The sequence below is a fragment of the Coffea arabica genome, chromosome 8e, assembly GCF_036785885.1.
Source record: "Coffea arabica cultivar ET-39 chromosome 8e, Coffea Arabica ET-39 HiFi, whole genome shotgun sequence".
NCBI lineage: Eukaryota > Viridiplantae > Streptophyta > Magnoliopsida > Gentianales > Rubiaceae > Coffea > Coffea arabica.
Genome location: NC_092324.1, coordinates 19,824,366 through 19,844,151, shown reverse-complemented (window position 1 = coordinate 19,844,151; position 19,786 = coordinate 19,824,366). Strand labels below are relative to the sequence as shown.

At 39.3% G+C, this 19,786-nt stretch overlaps 1 protein-coding gene across 1 annotated transcript; it reads left to right on the top strand.

Annotated features, from left to right (window-relative positions):
- The first annotated feature begins 1,496 nt into the window (after positions 1 to 1,496).
- On the top strand, positions 1,497 to 2,709 carry LOC140012677 (uncharacterized). The gene is made up of 3 exons (XM_072060958.1): positions 1,497 to 1,799; positions 2,100 to 2,331; positions 2,438 to 2,709. The coding sequence occupies exons 1-3, from the start codon at positions 1,497 to 1,499 to the stop codon at positions 2,707 to 2,709; spliced, it is 807 nt and encodes a 268-aa protein (XP_071917059.1).
- The last annotated feature ends 17,077 nt before the right edge of the window (positions 2,710 to 19,786 follow it).

Genomic DNA, 19,786 nt, shown 5'->3' with positions numbered 1-19,786 from the left:
TAAAATTTCAAGATGACTGCACCGTCTACCACTTGCTTGAGGAGGTTTTTGTCAACCAAGGAGCAACGGGAGATTTCAGCGCTGGCTTTGAGAACGAGCCCCGTATTTCACCCGAGGAGAGATACATGGAGAACCTTGCCCAATCATCACGGGGAAAGGGAAGGTCGGACGCTGCGCACGAGGGTGTTGATACTGAGTTGGTAGGGGCAAATGAAGCGAAAGGGAGAAAGGGCAAAGGAAAGCGGAAATCGGGGGACATGTCAAGCGGTAGTCCTATGTCTACCGCCTCCCATTCAGCTTCTGATAGGTACATGAAGGCTCTTGACACCATTGAGTCCCTGGTTAGTCGCCATAAGAGCAGCAGCATGGGCGTGTCAGTCAGTTCTCCGGACAAGCAGTGTTCCGGCCGCGGTGGCCCTCCCAAAACTGCCTATGAAGCTGCCATGGATCAACTTCGGGGAATGGAGAACGTTTCGTACGCTGTCAAAATGGCCGTGGCTGAAATATTGAAGGATAAGCAAGAGCTGGCCATTTGGAATTTAGCACAATCGGACGCTGACCGCATCACATTTATGAAAATAAAAGGCTGTTTCCCGCCTGATACGCAGGAGCCCCCTCCCCCACCTCCATTCTAGGCGTTTCATTTCCATCGGGAGCTTGTATCTGAGACTTGAGTTGTTGACTATGATTTCTTTATAGCCAACTCAGCTTGTTGTAGCATTTGCTACCGATACATTTGAGTGTTTTTTTTTCAGAGGTGTTGTGATTTGTCTATTTGGATTCCGGCCCCGTATTGGCCATGAGTTTGTTCAGTTTTTATTGCATTGGGTTGGAGTTGTTGAGTTTTTATTATTATTGATGATGTGTTTGTGGCATTGACTATCTTGGTTAATCTCTAAATTCAGGGGTGCTTTGTGTCCATGAATGCCCTGGATATTATATGTCGAAACGCAGGATTTGAGTTAATTGTGTTTGGTCCTCTGTTGGTTACTATTTAAAACCATGACTAGTATATATTTTTGGGGATGACTTTGTGAGATAATTTCTAAGGATAGGATTAGGAATGTGGTGCTAGTTTTCATTAACAACAGGTTACTCGTTTTAAGGCATTTGTTCATAGCTACAAATGTTGTGAACTGAAATGGCAAAGTAACATGTTGTCCTAAGGTATATGATTGGCCAGGTTTTGTTGCTGTCCAAATATTCACTTATTGGCTTGTTAGTAGCTGTCTTGACTTGGAATCTTATTCACTGTGGTGAATATATATTCCAAGAGCTATTGCCATATAAACAGAAATCATGTGGCGGATTTTTTTTTCCAGATTTGTTGCCCGAAATAGCATATAACCTGCCTTCTTGATTTGCTGATGCTATATACCTATTTGCCAGTATGCTTTAATTAGGAGATAATGGCGTTGTTGTTGATCATGCCTTTTGAAAATGGTCTTTTTTCTCAGGATCACGAGTGACTTTGGCTGCCGAGATCACATTTGGAAATGGAGTATGAGCATTATTTGCAAGGTGGGGATTTCTTCGATGAAGGAGATGAGGAGGAGATACTTTTGACCTTCATCTACTTTGTGCTTGCTGGATTGGCTCTGTTCGACCCATATCTAAACCCTGTGGAGCGCCGACGAATTCGAGATGGTGCACAGTCGGGTGCTCAATGGGTTGTAGAACTCATAAACGGCCATCGAGATAGAATATTCGACAACCTTCGAATGGAAGCTCCGCTTTTCCTCCAGTTATGTGATTTGTTGATTGAGAGGGGTTATTGGGAGCCCCACCCGACAGGACGGGTAGGCATTCACGAGTCTCTCGCCATTTGCCTTCTTTGCTTGAGCCATAACGAGCGACATAGGGTGCTAGCGAGAGATTCCAACGCACAATCGAGACCACGGACCGTCATCTACGACGATGCCTTCGATCTCTCGTTCGCTTGGGACGCGACTTTGTCCGGCCGATAGATTATCACACGACGAACCCAAGAATACAGAACAGTGCTACGTTTTGGCCCTGGTTTAAGGTTAGAGATATTTTGTGAAATCTCTTATTAATTATAATCTATAGGAGACTGAACGTCTACTTATTATGATTAGGATTGTGTTGGAGCTATTGATGGAACGCATGTTTCAGCTTGGTGTAGAGCCGAAGACAGGGAGCGTTATCGGAATAGGCATGGCGGCTTATCGCAAAATATATTAGCAGTGTGTGATCATAATATGCGATTCACTTATGTCAGGGTAGTGTGGGAGGGTAGCGCACATGATTCTAGGATCTTAAAAGATGTCTTACTTAATCCTAATTGTGCTTTTTCACGGCCACCAGAAGGTAATTTGGGTATTAAATCATCCATTTGGAATTTATCGCATGACATTTCTTAAAACATTTATAGTAATATTTATAATGCACTTAACTATAATTACTTTGTGTGCAGGGAAGTATTATGCGGTGGATGCGGCATACACGAACATGCCAGGATTTATGGCTCCCTTTAGGGGTGCACGGGGAACCCAACAGGAGCGGGCAGCAAGAACACTTTTCAACAGACGCCATGCATCTTTACGGGGCATTATAGAACGAACGTTTGATGTTTTTAAGAAGCGATTTCCGATACTTAAGGGCCCCATGCAGAACTATTTGATGGCGACACAGAATAATATTGTCCTGGCTTGCTGTGCATTGCACAACTTTATGCGTGATAATTGACAGGTGCCGAACCTGTACAATAATAAATACCTACTCGAGAAAAATACAGATTTTGTATATAGCGGTGAGCAGGGTCGAATCCACAGGGACTGGGGATAACTCGTTCCTTCTAGAGTCCAGAGTATGGGGGGTATTGGATTAAATGCTAACTAAATAAGTTAACTGCAGGAAATAATTAATTCAAAGAAATAATTAAGGGGAAACTCTAGCCAAGGGTACACTTCAGAAATGGTTCATGCAACTGATCATTGATGCAGAAATAATTCCAACATTTAGCAATAGATTAGTTATAGTTGTCATGCACGCGATAAACAACCAACCCTTCCTTAATTTCTCGATAGCTAAGGTACGACCGTTAGCTATTTCTCTAACCCAAAAATAACCCTAGGTACGACCGTAGGATTTAATTTCTAGATTGCATTAATAATTAGAAAGGCCCAATCCTAACCAACAAACACGCTACGAGGGTTTGTTTAAATTAGATCATATGCTCCCCTGACATAAACCCAATTACGCCAGTTGCTACTGAGGTAGAGATAACGAACAATTACGGATTCAATTACCCCTATTTAGCAAAAATAGCCTATATGAATAATTAATTATTGCGCACTAATCAATCATACACAAGGCCATAGCAATTAAAATCAAGGAACATATAAATACCAATAAATGAAGAAAATAATTAAAACAGATTCGATCTCACAGTAATTGTCGAACCAAATCGTCAGTTGTCCCCTTGACTAGAAAAGCTTAACCACGCCTCATGAGAAAATCTCCCCGTTGGGGAATATTGTCGAACACCTGGCGTGTGTCAGAGGCCAGTCTAAGGAAAGAAAGAAAAGAAACTAAAACTAAACTAAAACTAGAGATATCCCTCCTACTCTACGTTATCCCTATTTAAGCAATAAAAGAAAGATGACTAAAGGCTATCTAGGTGGTCCCCACACATGTGGACAAAGCTTTCAAAGTACTTCTTGCCCCCAAGTTTCTTTCCGTAGCTTTCTTTTAAGAGTCCAAATGACTAGATGCCTTCCACTAGCGTGTGGTCCCCACCAATTCAAGAGCCCAAGCATTGAAACCCTTAGAAATCTCCATATTTTCCATAAAGTTCCTCCTTTTTGGTAGTTTTCCACTTTATTCCTGAAATTAAGTCCAAATACCAAATATGAGTAAATATCAGCAATTAACACAATATTTGTCAGGGATAGAAGGGGAAATCAATAATAAAATTACTAACAAATTATACCCTATCAATTCCCCCCACACCTGAATCATGCTTGCCCTCAAGCATGAGAACAACAATTGAACACCAAAATTCGACCATGGCTGTTACTCCAACTACCGTATTGCCAAGACACCAAGAAAATCATATATCAAGCGACACAGGTCAAGATCCAAGAAAAATCACTCCGGTTAGCATATAAACTACCAACTCCTCCAATTTCAAGCAAACTAATCTAAGAAAAAGGAATGGTTGCTCACATTTATCAGCAAATGGTCCATCTATTAACCAAAATCTCGACATTAAGATCACAAATAGGCAAGCTGACTTATACACATACTAACACAATCTTTATTTTATTTTTTTCTTTTTGTTTTGTTTTTGTTTCTTTTCCTTTTCTCTTTTTTTTTTTTTTTTTTTTTTTTTTTGAATAACAAAAGACTTAGTTTCTAGCCATTAGAGCCTTTTGACGCGAACTCCAACATTTGATAGATGGAGGAGCCCGGTTACTCAGCTCCAATCGCTACGAGACCATGCACTCATAGCAACTACTACCTTTTGACGCGAAAATCAACACTTTAGGTGAAAATCCCCGGTTACTCAGTAGTAACTACTAGCGGAGTACAGTCAACTCTTATTTACAATCATATAACACAACAACTAAAAATAACAGCAGCCAGCCTCAAATTCCAAATATGGAGAACTAAAATTAATAATTGGACCAATTCACATGAAGAATGCCAACAATCATTCCCTATGCCTAGAAGAGTTAACCAAAAATTGGAAAAGTCAAGCAAGTATTGATATTCACCAAAGAGATGTTCCTGAACTCAACTACATCAACTTGATATCCTTTTATTACTAAAACTTGGCAATAGCAGAATTAGAAACAGCAATCCAGTATCAAAACTTGGTATTCATATAAAACTGATCACTAGTAAAAGTAAAAAAAGAAAATAAACGAGAAAATAGAACAAATAACAACGAAAATAAAGGAAAAAGAAAAAAAAAACTAAAAACTAAACACCAGAAATACCAGCTGTACCACAGCTCTCCCCCCACACCTAAATCCGACATTGTCCTCAATGGAGGTAATATAGCAATTAAAGCGAAGAGAAAAACGAAACTTCCCTCTCAAGCGGCTACGGGATAGGCGGGAACGGGGGAGTGAAGCAGACATGGTGGAAGTACACGGCCAGGTTCTTAGAGATTGGAGCCATCTGGTTGGCGATATGCATTACTTGCTCATCCGTGTGGTGAACCTGATCTCGGAAGTGGCGCCACTTAGCATCAGAGGCCATCGGTGGGAGAGGCCACTTAGCAAATTCAAAACAATAACAATTTAATAGCCACTGGTGCCTCCCTCGTAGACAACCCAATCAACAAAATGCACAACCTAGGCACCTAGAGACTATACAAATATCCCAACAATACAGCAATTTCAATCAATAATCACTGGTGGCCCCAATTCAGTCAGATGTAGAAACAAAGCAGTCCGAGATTACCAACACAACCAGTACCATTGGTGCACATAAGACGAATAAATTATACGCCAAACACCACAACCAGTACCACTGGTGCACATGTAGAAAAGAAGTAAATCACACGGCCAAACTAAACAATAAAATGCACCCCTAAGGCGCCCAAAATGCTAGAAAAGTACCCTAACAACACAGCAAATTGAATGAATATGCACTGGGTCTCCCATTCAGTCAAAATAAGATCAAGGGGCACGATACAGAAACTAACAAAGCAGAACTCAAGTGATACCAACAGGGACCCCAATAGAGCAAAGAATTTAACCAAACGGAGCAAGTGAAACTCAATAAATGTCACCAATTGGACATTCAATTACCCACTTTAAACGACCAAACCTAGCAATTGGGCCAAGCAATAGGCAATTCTAGCAACCACCGTTTAGAATTTGAGAAACAATTTAAGCACTAAAACCCAAGAATCAAGTAGGCAGTCAAGCATAAAGGAATAAGAAATTTTAGTCAACACCACAACCAGTACCTCCGCTGCAGGTACAGGGAAAAAAATTAAATCAAATGGCCAACCCACTGCACCTGATAAATCCGAACACACCAAGTAGCACCAAAAATGAGCAGAAATCAAAACGACAAGCAATTGGAAACTACCTCCCAAATCAACCCCAACCATTCCTAAACAAATGAACTGGCACAAGAGCCGGCAAATTTTATCTCCCAGATGCAATAGAAATCTCAAGTAGTCAAAACCCAAATAATATTCAACAATATAATCAACACCAGAGAGCACCCCAAACAATGTAACAGTTAAACTCCACGGGCAAGGGATGTCCAACCACTTTCACTCGAGCAAACTAGGAGCAGTGTGAGTAACTAAACAAAGCAACAAATTTCAGCAATTGGACACATATCCACCCAAAATCTCAACAACTGTCTCCAATTGGACAGTTAAATACCCAGTTAAACCCACCAAAATTAGCAAATGACCCAAGAACCCAGCAATTCCAGCAACTAATGGTAAGAATCGAGAGACAGTTCAGGCACCAAAACTCAAGAATCGAATAGGCAGTCCAGCACAGAGGATTAAGAAATGGAAAGCAACACTGCAACCAGTACCACTGGTGCACAGACAGGAAAGAAATAAATTCAATGGCAGCAACACAACCGCAAGAACTTAAACTTTAAAATTAATCAACCAGTACCACTGGTGAGTCACAGGGAAAAATTAATCAACCGGCCAAAAATTCAAATAATAGCAGAAAATATCCCCACTATGTCAGCAATTAAACCCCAATTCTGTCCAAAAAGTTCCCTAGAAAATGCCCAAATTATCACCTGCTTTATCCGGCAATACACCCACGAAAGGGACACAGGCCCAGTAATTGTATATCTAGCAAAATGCTAAGCAGGGGAAGAATTCAATACCTCCACCTGTCGAAGAAATTCGACAGGTGGTTTGCGATGTGGGGACCGGCGGTGGAGCTTGGAGGTGGCGCGCGACTGCTGGTGAAAGGGCGGCGCGGCGTCGATGGGCAGAACTGGTGGCGCTCGGCTGCTGGAGTGCAACTCGAGCTGACGCGGCGAAGAGCTGCGGGGTGGGCGAGGGAGAACAGGGCCGAGCTGGTGGTGCAGAGCTGGTGGCGGACAGCAGCGGAGAGAGAGGTGAGAGAGCGCAGGGGCTGGTGGAGGTCCCCTGCTTGTGCGCACGATGCAGCGCGGCGTGTTGCGGACGAAGCTGGGGAAGAGCTTGCGGAGGAAGCGCAGGTGGAGAGGGCTGCGCGCGAGGGCTGCAGCGTTGCTGGTAGCGCGCGAGGAAGCTCCTGGTCGAGTGCGGCGTGGTGGTCAGCGGCGCGCAGGTGGGGCGCGACTTGGTGCTGGTAGCGGCGCGCCGTGGATGATGAAGAGGAGGAGGTGCTGCGTGGGTGAGGTTGTGGCGCAGTAGCGGCGGATGAAGGAATAGAAGGAAAAGGGGAAACAGGGGAGCGGTGGAGAAGAAGAAGAAAAAGAAAGAAAGAAAGAAAGAAAGAAGAAAAAAAGAAAAAGAAATTTTTTTTTTTTTTAAATTGAATTGAGATTGGAAAATTCGATTTTTGAATACCAAAACTGAAAATGAAAAAGGAAATTACTGTTATTTAAAGAAAGAGGGAAATTTTTTTTTTTTTTTTTATTTTTTTTTTTTGAAAGTGAAAAATTATTTTCTTTGTTTTTGGGTCGTCAAACACCGCGTGGGCACGCCAAGATTGGTCTTCGTCCTCTGACCTCAGGAGACGCAAACACCGCGTGGGCACGCCAAGATTTCACTTCCTGATAACAGTGGAGGAAATATGAAAACCAATTACTACTCAATCGAGAAACGAAAAACGAAAGAAATGAACAACAACAAAAAAAATCAATATTCGGGTTGCCTCCCAAAAAGCGCCTTTCTTTAATATCTTTAGCTAGACATTATCATGTTTTGCTCATGGAGGATAAAATCTTGTGGCTCGCTTCAATGCTTCATCTTCTACATAGTCCTGATAGCCCTCGTAGATAGAATAATCTTTGGGCATACGAGTTACGGGCTTCCATGGACTAGTAAATGGCGCCAAACGAGTCGATGATAATTTGCACTCTCCATTCACTCCTCCCTCACTTGCATTTATTGGCATAAGATATCTTGCCATCGCCACTCTTAATTTATTCCTGTCATGAAATTCAAAATTGTCTGGTATAATAAAATCAATTTCATTAACAGGAATTGAAGAGTAAGAGTCAGGAGAATAGTGATGAAGGAGTGGAGGGGATGTCACCGCATTTGGAGATTGTCCACTGGATTCATTCACTTGAATGAGTTGATCCTGGAGTCTCATTTTTTTGCACTTCAGCTTCCTTTTCAACTGCATCTTTAAATCCGTTTTCTTGAAACTCTTGCAGTTCCATGTCATTTGACCGGACAATTGCACTCTCATCTTCCTCAAGATTGATATTGGTTTGTGCGGGCAATTCTTCCATTTGAGAAGCCAATCGATCTATCCTGGATGTCAATTGACGCATTTGATCCGCCAGGTCGCGAAGGCTCGCTTGTGTCTTCTGATGAAATCGATTTAGGCTCGCTTGTGTCTCCTGATGAAATCGATTTGAATTAGCAATTAGTAAACCTATCATTTCTTCAAGAGACATACCTGACACGGAGGATGATTGCTGAGACTCTTGCTGTTGAAAATCCATTGGCCCCGTCGCATAATTAAAATTGGAATTATCCCACCATTCTTGATCATACCCGTTTGAATAAGGGTCATACTGCGTTTGATATTGGGGTGGAAAATCTCCAAAAGTATCAAGTGGAGAACTTAAATTATCTTGAAATGCGGGGCATGTGTCAGTTGAATAACCTGAATCAAAATAAGTTCCACAATTTGCAACAGCCCATTGATCATTAGGAAAAACATGAATCTCATAACCCCATTCAGGAACAAAGTCCAGTCTATCATCAAAATATGGAATGTTAGCAGCCATAAAAAAATAAAAAAAATAAGAGAAAAATAAATTAAAAAAAATGAAAACAAGATAAACTCAAAAGGAAACAAATTAATCTGGCACCAGTCCCCGGCAACGGCGCCAAAAATTGACAGGTGCCGAACCTGTACAATAATAAATACCTACTCGAGAAAAATACAGATTTTGTATATAGCGGTGAGCAGGGTCGAATCCACAGGGACTGGGGATAACTCGTTCCTTCTAAAGTCCAGAGTATGGGGGGTATTGGATTAAATGCTAACTAAATAAGTTAACTGCAGGAAATAATTAATTCAAAGAAATAATTAAGGGGAAACTCTAGCCAAGGGTACACTTCAGAAATGGTTCATGCAACTGATCATTGATGCAGAAATAATTCCAACATTTAGCAATAGATTAGTTATAGTTGTCATGCACGCGATAAACAACCAACCCTTCCTTAATTTCTCGATAGCTAAGGTACGACCGTTAGCTATTTCTCTAACCCAAAAATAACCCTAGGTACGACCGTAGGATTTAATTTCTAGATTGCATTAATAATTAGAAAGGCCCAATCCTAACCAACAAACACGCTACGAGGGTTTGTTTAAATTAGATCATATGCTCCCCTGACATAAACCCAATTACGCCAGTTGCTACTGAGGTAGAGATAACGAACAATTACGGATTCAATTACCCCTATTTAGCAAAAATAGCCTATATGAATAATTAATTATTGCGCACTAATCAATCATACACAAGGCCATAGCAATTAAAATCAAGGAACATATAAATACCAATAAATGAAGAAAATAATTAAAACAGATTCGATCTCACAGTAATTGTCGAACCAAATCGTCAGTTGTCCCCTTGACTAGAAAAGCTTAACCACGCCTCATGAGAAAATCTCCCCGTTGGGGAATATTGTCGAACACCTGGCGTGTGTCAGAGGCCAGTCTAAGGAAAGAAAGAAAAGAAACTAAAACTAAACTAAAACTAGAGATATCCCTCCTACTCTACGTTATCCCTATTTAAGCAATAAAAGAAAGATGACTAAAGGCTATCCCCTATTTAAGCAATAAAAGAAAGATGACTAAAGGCTATCTAGGTGGTCCCCACACATGTGGACAAAGCTTTCAAAGTACTTCTTGCCCCCAAGTCTCTTTCCGTAGCTTTCTTTTAAGAGTCCAAATGACTAGATGCCTTCCACTAGCGTGTGGTCCCCACCAATTCAAGAGCCCAAGCATTGAAACCCTTAGAAATCTCCATATTTTCCATAAAGTTCCTCCTTTTTGGTAGTTTTCTGCTTTATTCCTGAAATTAAGTCCAAATACCAAATATGAGTAAATATCAGCAATTAACACAATATTTGTCAGGGATAGAAGGGGAAATCAATAATAAAATTACTAACAAATTATACCCTATCAATAATGTCCCGAATGATGCATATTTTGTTGAAGAAGAGACTATTGCAGCACTGGCAGATAATATAAATCATGTGGTGGATCAAATGGCCGGCGCAGAACCACTGGATATGTCGCCTCAAGGAATTGCTGGATGGAATGAATTCAGGAGCGCCTTGGCAAACAGCATGTACTATCACCAACATTAGTAGCTCCATTTTGTCGTTATCTATTTTGTGCTTTTGTAACTAATGGGCGGATTGCGAATGGCAAACCATAAATAATGGTTCCACGGTGGCTATTGTATATGGCATGTACACTTATGCAAAATCTCTATCTATTAAGTTTACTTTTAATTATACCAGTGGTGTACTGATAAAGTATTTTGGTGAATGAAATTTATTGAATTTTTTAATTACCAATTTGAATGATGTTTTTCAAAAATAGCTAATAAAAACCAGCTTGTTTTTCAAAAACAAGCTGTTTCTCAAAAACAGATAAATCCAAACAAGCTTGTTTTTGAAAAATAAGCTGTTTCTCAAAAACAGTTAATCCAAACAACATTTGCTGTTTTTCAAAAAATGAATAGTATAGTTTTTAAAAAACAACCCCAAAAACAGCCAATCCAAACGGACCCAGTGAATTTGAGAAATTTTCTTCAATTCTATCGGACGTCCGGTGGAGACATATTCAGCATCCGATGGTTTTGTCAACTTTGAAGGATCCTATCGGACGTCCGATGCTTGATCCAGGGGGAATGTCTTATTTCCTTCGGACGTCCGGTGGTGGGTTCTTCATGCGTCCGAAGTTACGCAATGATTATCGGACGTTCGATCCAAGCGTCCGACAGCTTTCAACAGCCTTTGTCCCTTTCAATTGCACTTGATCTTTGAATCTGATTTGCTTCACAACTAAAAATATTTCTTGAAGAGATATTGGTATTATCCATTGTTTTGTGCACATCAAAAGTTAGGGACCAAGGTCAACATTCTCTCCCTTTTTGATGATGACAAAACAATGAATGGAAGAAGGAAAAAGATTGAGCATATGAGCATAAACTCCCCCTTACTCATTGCATCCATTTCTCCCCCTTTTTGTCATCATAAAATGAGAGTAAAAATCTCATACCGTAATCCAACAGAGAAATGATATCAGAATTCAGCAATCACCAACATACCAACATATCACAGAGAGTTTAACAAAGCAAATCATAATTAGATCAGAATTGTTCTTTTCTTTCCCTTTGACATCATACTAATTCAGTAATATTCAAACATATCAAGGAAAACTCAGTTCAAAACATCAGAAACATCAAAAGAGAATTACAAAAAAAATATTATGAACAAGAATCTCATCAATCTTATCAATATCTCCTACTTGTTAGAGTTAGCATCATGTTTAACTATCCACATGCATTTCATGCCTCTTCTCATATTCTTTCTCACATAACAATTACTTTTCATGTGACCTTTTTGACAACAAAAATTACACATAACCAAAGAGTTATTTACATGAACAGGTTTAATAAACCTTACTTGTCTTCTCTTATAAATAGCAAATTCATTTGCATTCTGATTCAGCCTTATCTGATGAGTACCAAAATTTATCTTCTTCTCATAAGTGCCAAAATAAGGTTTTGTTCCATTTTCTTGAAAGCAGTTTTGTTTCTTATATTGTAGTAACTCATTTAAATCATCCATTCTTCTTTTCAAATCACCTTGTTCCTTTTTGAGTGTCTCACAAAGACTTGTTTTTCTATCAAGTTTATTTTGTAAATCAATCTCATTCTTTTTCAAAGAATCATTTTCAGTTTTCAGTTTCTTATTTTCTTGAAAAAGACGAGCATTGTCCTGAAGAAGAAAACTAATTTTATGTTTTAATTCCTTGTTTCTAGTATAAGATTTTTTCAAACTATCATGCAATTTTATAATGAAAGATTCAAGATCATCATCAGTTTCATCATCACTTTCAAATTGAGAGTTGGAAATTGTTATCTCATCATCTCCAATGGTCATAAAAGCCAATTGAGCAGATTCTTCTTCCTCTTCAATTTCACCATCGGAGAGTTGCACTCATTCCATGTGAATTGAAAGTTGTTGAATCTTGGTTTTCTTCCTTCATTCTTCTTCTTCATTGGACACTCACTCATGTAGTGTCCAAGTTAACCGCATTCATAGCAATTGTCACATTACCTTTTGTTGGCCTCTTGCTTTCCTTTATTTCTTGCATTATTGAACAGATTTGGAAATGAGTTGCTATTTCCTCCTTTTCTGAATCTTTGTTTGTTGAGGAATCTCTTGAAACTTTTTGTGATGAGAGCTTGATCACTATCATCAACTTCCACATCATCTCCATCTAGGGAGGCAAAATCATTTTCATCTTGAGATGCTTTTAGAGCAATGCTACTTCTTACTTTCGCATCCTCTTCTTCTTGCACTTTGGACTTAAGTTTCAACTCATAAGAGGTTAGAGAATTAATAAGAGATTCAATAGGTAAGGAATTTAGATCTCTAGCTTCTTCAATGGTAGTCACTTTACTCTCCCAATCCTTGGATAAGGCATTCAGAATTTTTCTGTTTTTCTCACCTAGAGAATATTCCTTTTCCAGCACCTCCAAGTCCTTAATGAGGTCATTGAATCTACAATACATCTTATCAATGTTTTCAAGAGGTTCCATCTTAAACGATTCATACTTGGTAACCAGAATAGATTTCTTTTGTTCTCTCACATTTTCACTTCCTTCATAGATTTCTCTAAGTTTGTCCCAAATTTCTTTAGCGGACTTACAACCCTTGACTCTAATAGATTCATTTGAGTTTAAAGCACAATATAACACATTCATGGCTTTTGCATTTAAGGTGAGATGAGCTCTATCCACAGCATCAGTTCATTTCTAGTTTTTGATCTAGATCTATGAGTATTTTCATCTATAAGAGAGGCATCATATGGACCTTCACTAATAATAAACCACAATTCAATATCAATTGATTGCAAAAATATAATCATTCTTTCTTTCCAAATCGCATAATTTGACCCATTAAACATAGGTGGTCTAATCATAGAATGTCCTTCAAAAAACATGGCATTATTGGTTGTCATTTTTACTCCAAAGCCGATTGAGCTTAATATGTAGGAGACCAAACTCTGATACCAATTGTAAGGATCGAAGACAACCAAGTGAAAGAGATAAGCAGTGTAAAGATCACAAACGTAACAATAAATAAATAAAAAGGAAAGAATTGCAAACCAATTAACTACCCAACTCCTCTTGAGCTTGTAGATTAATTCAAATAAGCTTCTTCAAGTTGATGAATTACAATCACTCTAGCGTACAAAGGAAGGTTCACCTCCTCCTTGCCCCGAACACCATTCGGTCAAGTCAGGAAGTTTTACTATCCCTCAGGACAACCCTCACAGAGCTACACTCATGAAGTATTCACTCACAAATGAAAAGCTTACAATGAACCTCACACCACTAAGACTACAAATCTTCTTTGAAGAGTATTTTCTCACTAAAATCACTCTAGATCTTTTGTATCTTCAGTGTGCAAAAGTTGTTTGAAGATTCTGACCATACTCTATTTATAGGAGACCAACAAAGTGCTTCATTAATGCTTCCAACGGATAGAATGTAGCTGAACAGTCAACTAGCCGTTGGAGTATCGGACGTCCGGTACTCCTATTTTTTGCGTCCGACAGCAGGCAGTGAGTTTGAGAAATTTTCTTCAATTCTATCGGACGTCCGGTGCAAGCTCTTTGTGCGTCCGACATCAAACAAAGAGATTTGAGAAATCATCTTGTTTCTATCGGACGTCCGGTGGAGACATATTCAGCGTCCGATGGTTTCGTCGACTTTGAAGGATCCTATCGGACGTCCGATGCTTGCGTCCGATCGAGGTCAGTGATCCAGGGGGAATGTCTTATTTCCTTCAGACGTCCGGTGGTGGGTTCTTCATGCGTCTGAAGTTACGTAATGATTATCGGACGTCCGATCCAAGCGTTTGACAGCTTTCAGCAGCCTTTGTCCCTTTCAATTGCACTTGATCTTTGAATCTGATTTACTTCACAACTAAAAATATTTCTTGAAGAGATATTAGTATTATCCATTGTTTTGTAAACATCAAAAGTTAGGGACCAAGGTCAACACAATCGAGTAAATAATGCAAGAAACAATTCATAAGTAGCTTTGGAAATAGTTTGGGTCACTCACCAACCATGGCTCTTAATCCTCATCCATCATAGACAGTTTTCCTCGATCAAGTCCAAGCTCTTCATTCTACCAAGAATTAACCCAAACTCGCAGCGGTTAAACGTTCTCAAAGATTGGACAGCACTTCCCCTTAAATTCCTTATTTTCCATCCTATAAGACATTACAAATCACATCTCAACTCAATAACAATAAAGCCCCAAAGTCATACACAAAATCATCTCATTTCAATAGCCGTTCAATAGGCTCAAAGTCATACAAGTACGAAATCAAACTAGGAAAATGTCCGGAAATGAGCTTTAAGCTAGGAAACTAAAAAGGCAGATTCACCGCTACTTAGCGTATCGGACATAATCGAAACTACGCTTATTGGATTGAAGTGCAAGTTATACCGTTTCAAAGCTAAGACAGAGGGCTATAACTTTGATGAATACTACTTAGTCCAGTTCTCACCCTAACTAGGTCAAATTCTCCAAAACAACCCCAAATTTTCTAGTTCGAAGCTCACTGTGAAATTTACCTAGCAGTCCTGATTCATTCAAGCATATCTCAGCACACACAACTCCGATTCAGGTAATTCCAAAGCCATTTGAAAGCTAAGATACAAGGAAATAATTCTTAAGAAGACATTGACAATCAATTCAGTAATATTCCTGGTCAAACTAACCACTTACAGAGGCTGATTATCATTTTTGACAGAAACAGGGCAGTAGGGGTAATTTTGTCTTTTCATAGGCTACAGAGGTCGGATTGGGCTGAAATTTTACAGAAAACTATAAAACATTATTCTCTACAACTTTCATGTTTTGAGCTAAGGCTAATTCGGCCTCTAACATCACGAACTGGAACCGGGCAGAACTGAAGCTTGAATTTCCAGAAATCTGGAATTTGGGCTATTAGTGCATACCACTACTTTTCTTGTTTCATCCTTTCATTGTTTTCCTCTTAACCGACATGCCAAGTGTTAACTCTAACTAAAAGAATCTAAAACAGGTTTATACATCAAGAAAACCATGAATCAAAGCTTTAACAATTAATCAAACACATGGTAGGCCACTTAACCAACCCAACTACCACTTCACTAATTCAAGAGATTTAGCCATAGGAAGCATCCATTCAACTTCTAGTTTAGCCTCAAACCTTTAAATACTTAATATAACACCATAAAAGCAAGGATTAAAGATCACATACCTCTCTTACAAGTTGATTAAGTCACCCAAAGGAACCACCAACCAAAAGCTTCAAGGCTTGAAGATCACACACTAGAGTTGGATGGATTTCACTCACTAACTCACTCCTTCACTTTTGATTTTTTTTCCTAAGATTAAACTAAGAGTAAAAAGCAAGAAAATGGAGTTTCTTCTTCTCCTTTGCTGCTCCAAGATGGCCGGCCAGCTTATGAAGGAAATGGAGCAAAAAAAATGGTTTTAATTCATCAAATTCTTTGGTCAGATAAGTTGCATGGTTGGTGTCTTGCCACTTAGCACCATCTTGGCCATTCTCTCACTAATCTTTGCCAAATCATGCTCCTATCCTCCAATTCTTTCCCTTATCTTACTAACACTGTGACGCCCCGTATGACGGAGGGTTTTATTTTATATCTATCTTTGTTGGACGAGCGGAGGAGCGCAACGTTTGAACTTGGAAAAGAAAAGAAAAGTTTAAAAAAAAAAATAGGGGCCAAATCCGGCCGGAAATCCGGCCAGTTTCTGGCCGGATACCTGGCCGGATTGCCTTGGAGTTTTGAAAAAAAAACGAGTTTAGCCACTGCCTTGAATCCGGCCAAGAATCCGGCCGGAAATCCAGCCAGATTCCGGCCAGATTCTGACGTGGCAGGCTCGGCAACCACTTTTGACCAGCTATTTGTCTTGATAAATATCTTGTTTTGGCTGTTTTTGCTCTTCATTTTTCACCCTCCTTGGCCGACTGTCTTGGAGAGAAAAGCTCTCAAGTTTTTCCTAGTTTCAATCTTCACCAAATCTTGCAATTTCACCGATGGTTTTGGAAAATATTTCATACAAGGGTGTACTATGGTGGTTTAAAGCTTTTGATGGATTGATTTTGGATGGGAAGCTCTAAGTGGATAGCTTTCTTGAATTTGAGGTAAGTTGGATAAACAAGTTCCTTGTGGTTCTAATATGGGTTAATCTAGGGTTTGTGATGTTTGAATGTGTTATATTGTGGAGTATTTCATGGGTTTAAGGAATTTATGGTGAATTTCTGATTTATTGGGCATTTTTCTGATTTTATATTATAAGCATGGATTGGTCTTGAATTGATAGCTTATGATGGTGTTAAATGAAGCTCTTGTGCGTTAAATGCAATCGTTTGTGGAAAATTTCAGGGTTATGCTGAATTTTCGGTTCTAGGGTTTCAATTGGGGGTTTTTCTAATGTTGACTCTTGAGCTTCTAATTAGTTTTGATTAAAGGGTTTTGTGGCCTAATTGAATGTATGGTATTGCTTGTGAACTATATGTGCAATTGTGGTTGACGGTTACGGATTTGGTGAATATTTGTAGGTTGGAAAATAAAGGAAATGCTATCCGATTTTGAATAAGCGTTGGTTACCTTAAGTTTCAGTGAAAGGCTTGGACTTGAACGATGAAATTGTCTATATTGGACGAGGATTAGGAGCCGTGGAGGTGAGTGACCTCAAACTATTTCTAAAGTTATTTATGAACCGTTTCTTGCATTATGTACTCGATTGCATATCATGCGTGCTTGCATGTGGGTTCATGACATGATTTGGCTTGAATGAGTTCTGGGAAAGTCTTGTGCTGGACACCAACGTCTCCACCCTGTTTATGGTTCATGTTCATGTTTATCTGGAGCTCAAAAAGGGGCTCCCACTCAATGTTAATGTTAAATGATCTATTTGAGTGTTGGGTGTTCAAGTGTAATGATTTCACTGGCTCACGAGAGCAATAAACGTACATTTGATCTCTGAATCATGACATCATCGAAATGATCGAAATGCAACATTGTGAAATATATTTGATTTCTGATTTTACTGGTTACTCGCTGAGCTTCTAGCTCACCCCAAAACTATTTTATTCCCCTCCACAGGGCTCGTGGCGAAGGAAGGCTTGTTGTGATTTTATTGTTGTGGAATTTCCTCCTGTATAATAATTGTGATAAAGGATCAGAGTGGCGCAGCGGAAGCGTGGACGCTTCGCTTTTGGATATGTAATTCTTGGAGAATTTGATGTACATTTTAACATTTATATTGTAATCTGTTTGAGGAATGTAGTGAACGACTGAGTCCCGGCGAGAGTTGGGCAGGCGGCCCGCCGAACCCTTTGGTTCGCCTTAGGGTGAGGTGGGGCTGTCACAAACACCCCTTAACTCTCATGTAAAGTCCTAACCACATGAAAAAGAATATTTGGAGATAAAGTATGTGGTGAAATAAAATAATACTAAGTCAAGGAAATACTTTAATCGCGTATACTAGAGTTTTAACTTATAATCACTAACTTATTATTATCTCTTCTAATCATATAATATTTTCCGCATTCAAAAGTCGCTTTTACTCACCAATTTTGATCCTCACTCCGTACCGAATAGTCACACTACGGAAAAACGTGAAAATCCTAATTCGCGCTAACTTAAAAACGAAAAGGGAAAACCTTTACTTTCATGTTCATTTGCACTTATTGTGGGGTGATTGGGTGGTAGGGTTATTATAAAATCATAATTTCCAATTAAAAGGGGATTTTTAAGAAAAACGTGAGGGATTTTAAAATTCCATAAATTGAATTTAGGGTTTCGGTTGAAATATGAGAAATTTGAGAAAACGGTTAATCACAAGTAAAAACTAGGGTTTTGATTTAAATTTAAAGTGTCCAATTAAAAAAAACAATGTGTTAAAACAAGACAAAAGAAAGAAATCGAAATTTTAAAAGAACGAGGGAAAAACATTGTCCTAAAATTCGGGGTATCACAATCTCCCCTCCTTAAAAGAATATCGTTCTTGACATTCCAACTTGTACGAATCAAGTCAAGAGATCCCGCAAAAGTCAAACAAGCATTTCCAAGCAAGCCTAATCCCACTTGTCTGATTTTCATTCCTACAAGAAATCACTGATATTTCATCAGACCCACAGTCCGGCATCCTAAACTTGAAGCCTAGGATACACTTCAGAGATCGGAAACCTAAGCTCTGATACCAACTGTGACGGCCCCACCTCACCCTAAGGCGAACCAAAGAGTTCGGCGGACCGCCTGCCCAGCTATCGCCGGGACTCACTCACTCACAACAATCCTCAATTCAAATACAATATACATCTCAAATATACATCAAATGTTCCTCAAATTAACATATCATAAGCGAAGCGGAAACTAATTCTAAGCGTGGAACGTACACATACATCCACTTCAATTCCAAACAGTCACACTGGCCCAACTATTACACAAATGAGTCCAAATCTAAACTATACAAGATATAAGCCATCCAGTCACACGAATAACGTGATACAAGCGCTTCCTTCGCCTCGAGCCCTGTGGAGGGGAATTAAAACGTTTTGGGGTGAGCTAGAAGCTCAGCGAGTAACCAGTAAAAGCAGTCATCAAATCAGTTTCTCAATAGTTCATTTCAATGATATCATGAATCAGTAATCAAATATACGTTTATTGCTCTTGTGAGCCTGTGAAATCATTGTACCTAAACATCCAACGCTCAAATTGATCCAGTAACAGTGAAACAGTGATAGGGAGCCATTTGCTCCAAGTAAATAGTGGTGGAGACGTTGGTGTTCAGCACAAGACTTCCCAAGAACTCATTGGAGCCAAATCATGTCATGAATTCATATGCAAGCACACATGATATGCAATCGAGTAAATAATGCAAGAAACAATTCATAATTAGCTTTGGAAATAGTTTGGGTCACTCACCAACCACGGCTCTTAATCCTCATCCATCATAGACAGTTTTCCTCGATCAAGTCCAAGCTCTTCATTCTACCAAGAATTAACCCAAACTCGCAGCGGTTAAACGTTCTCAAAGATTGGACAGCACTTCCCCTTAAATTCCTTATTTTCCATCCTACAAGACATTACAAATCACATCTCAACTCAATCACAATAAAGCCCCAAAGTCATACACAAAATCATCTCATTTCAATAGTCGTTCAATAGGCTCAAAGTCATACAAGTACGAAATCAAACTAGGAAAATGCCCGGAAATGAGCTTTAAGTTAGGAAACCAAAAAGGCAGATTCACCGCTACTTAGCATATCGGACATAACCGAAACTACGCTTATTGGATTGAAGTACAAATTATA

Bases quoted from the DNA above. Each gene is read 5' to 3' on its own strand.
- LOC140012677 (XM_072060958.1), top strand. From the start codon at position 1,497: ATGGAGTATGAGCATTATTTGCAAGGTGGGGATTTCTTCGATGAAGGA. The intron at 1,800-2,099 runs GTAGGCATTCAC...TATTATGATTAG, and splicing joins AGCCCCACCCGACAGGACGG to GATTGTGTTGGAGCTATTGA. The intron at 2,332-2,437 runs GTAATTTGGGTA...CTTTGTGTGCAG, and splicing joins TTTTTCACGGCCACCAGAAG to GGAAGTATTATGCGGTGGAT.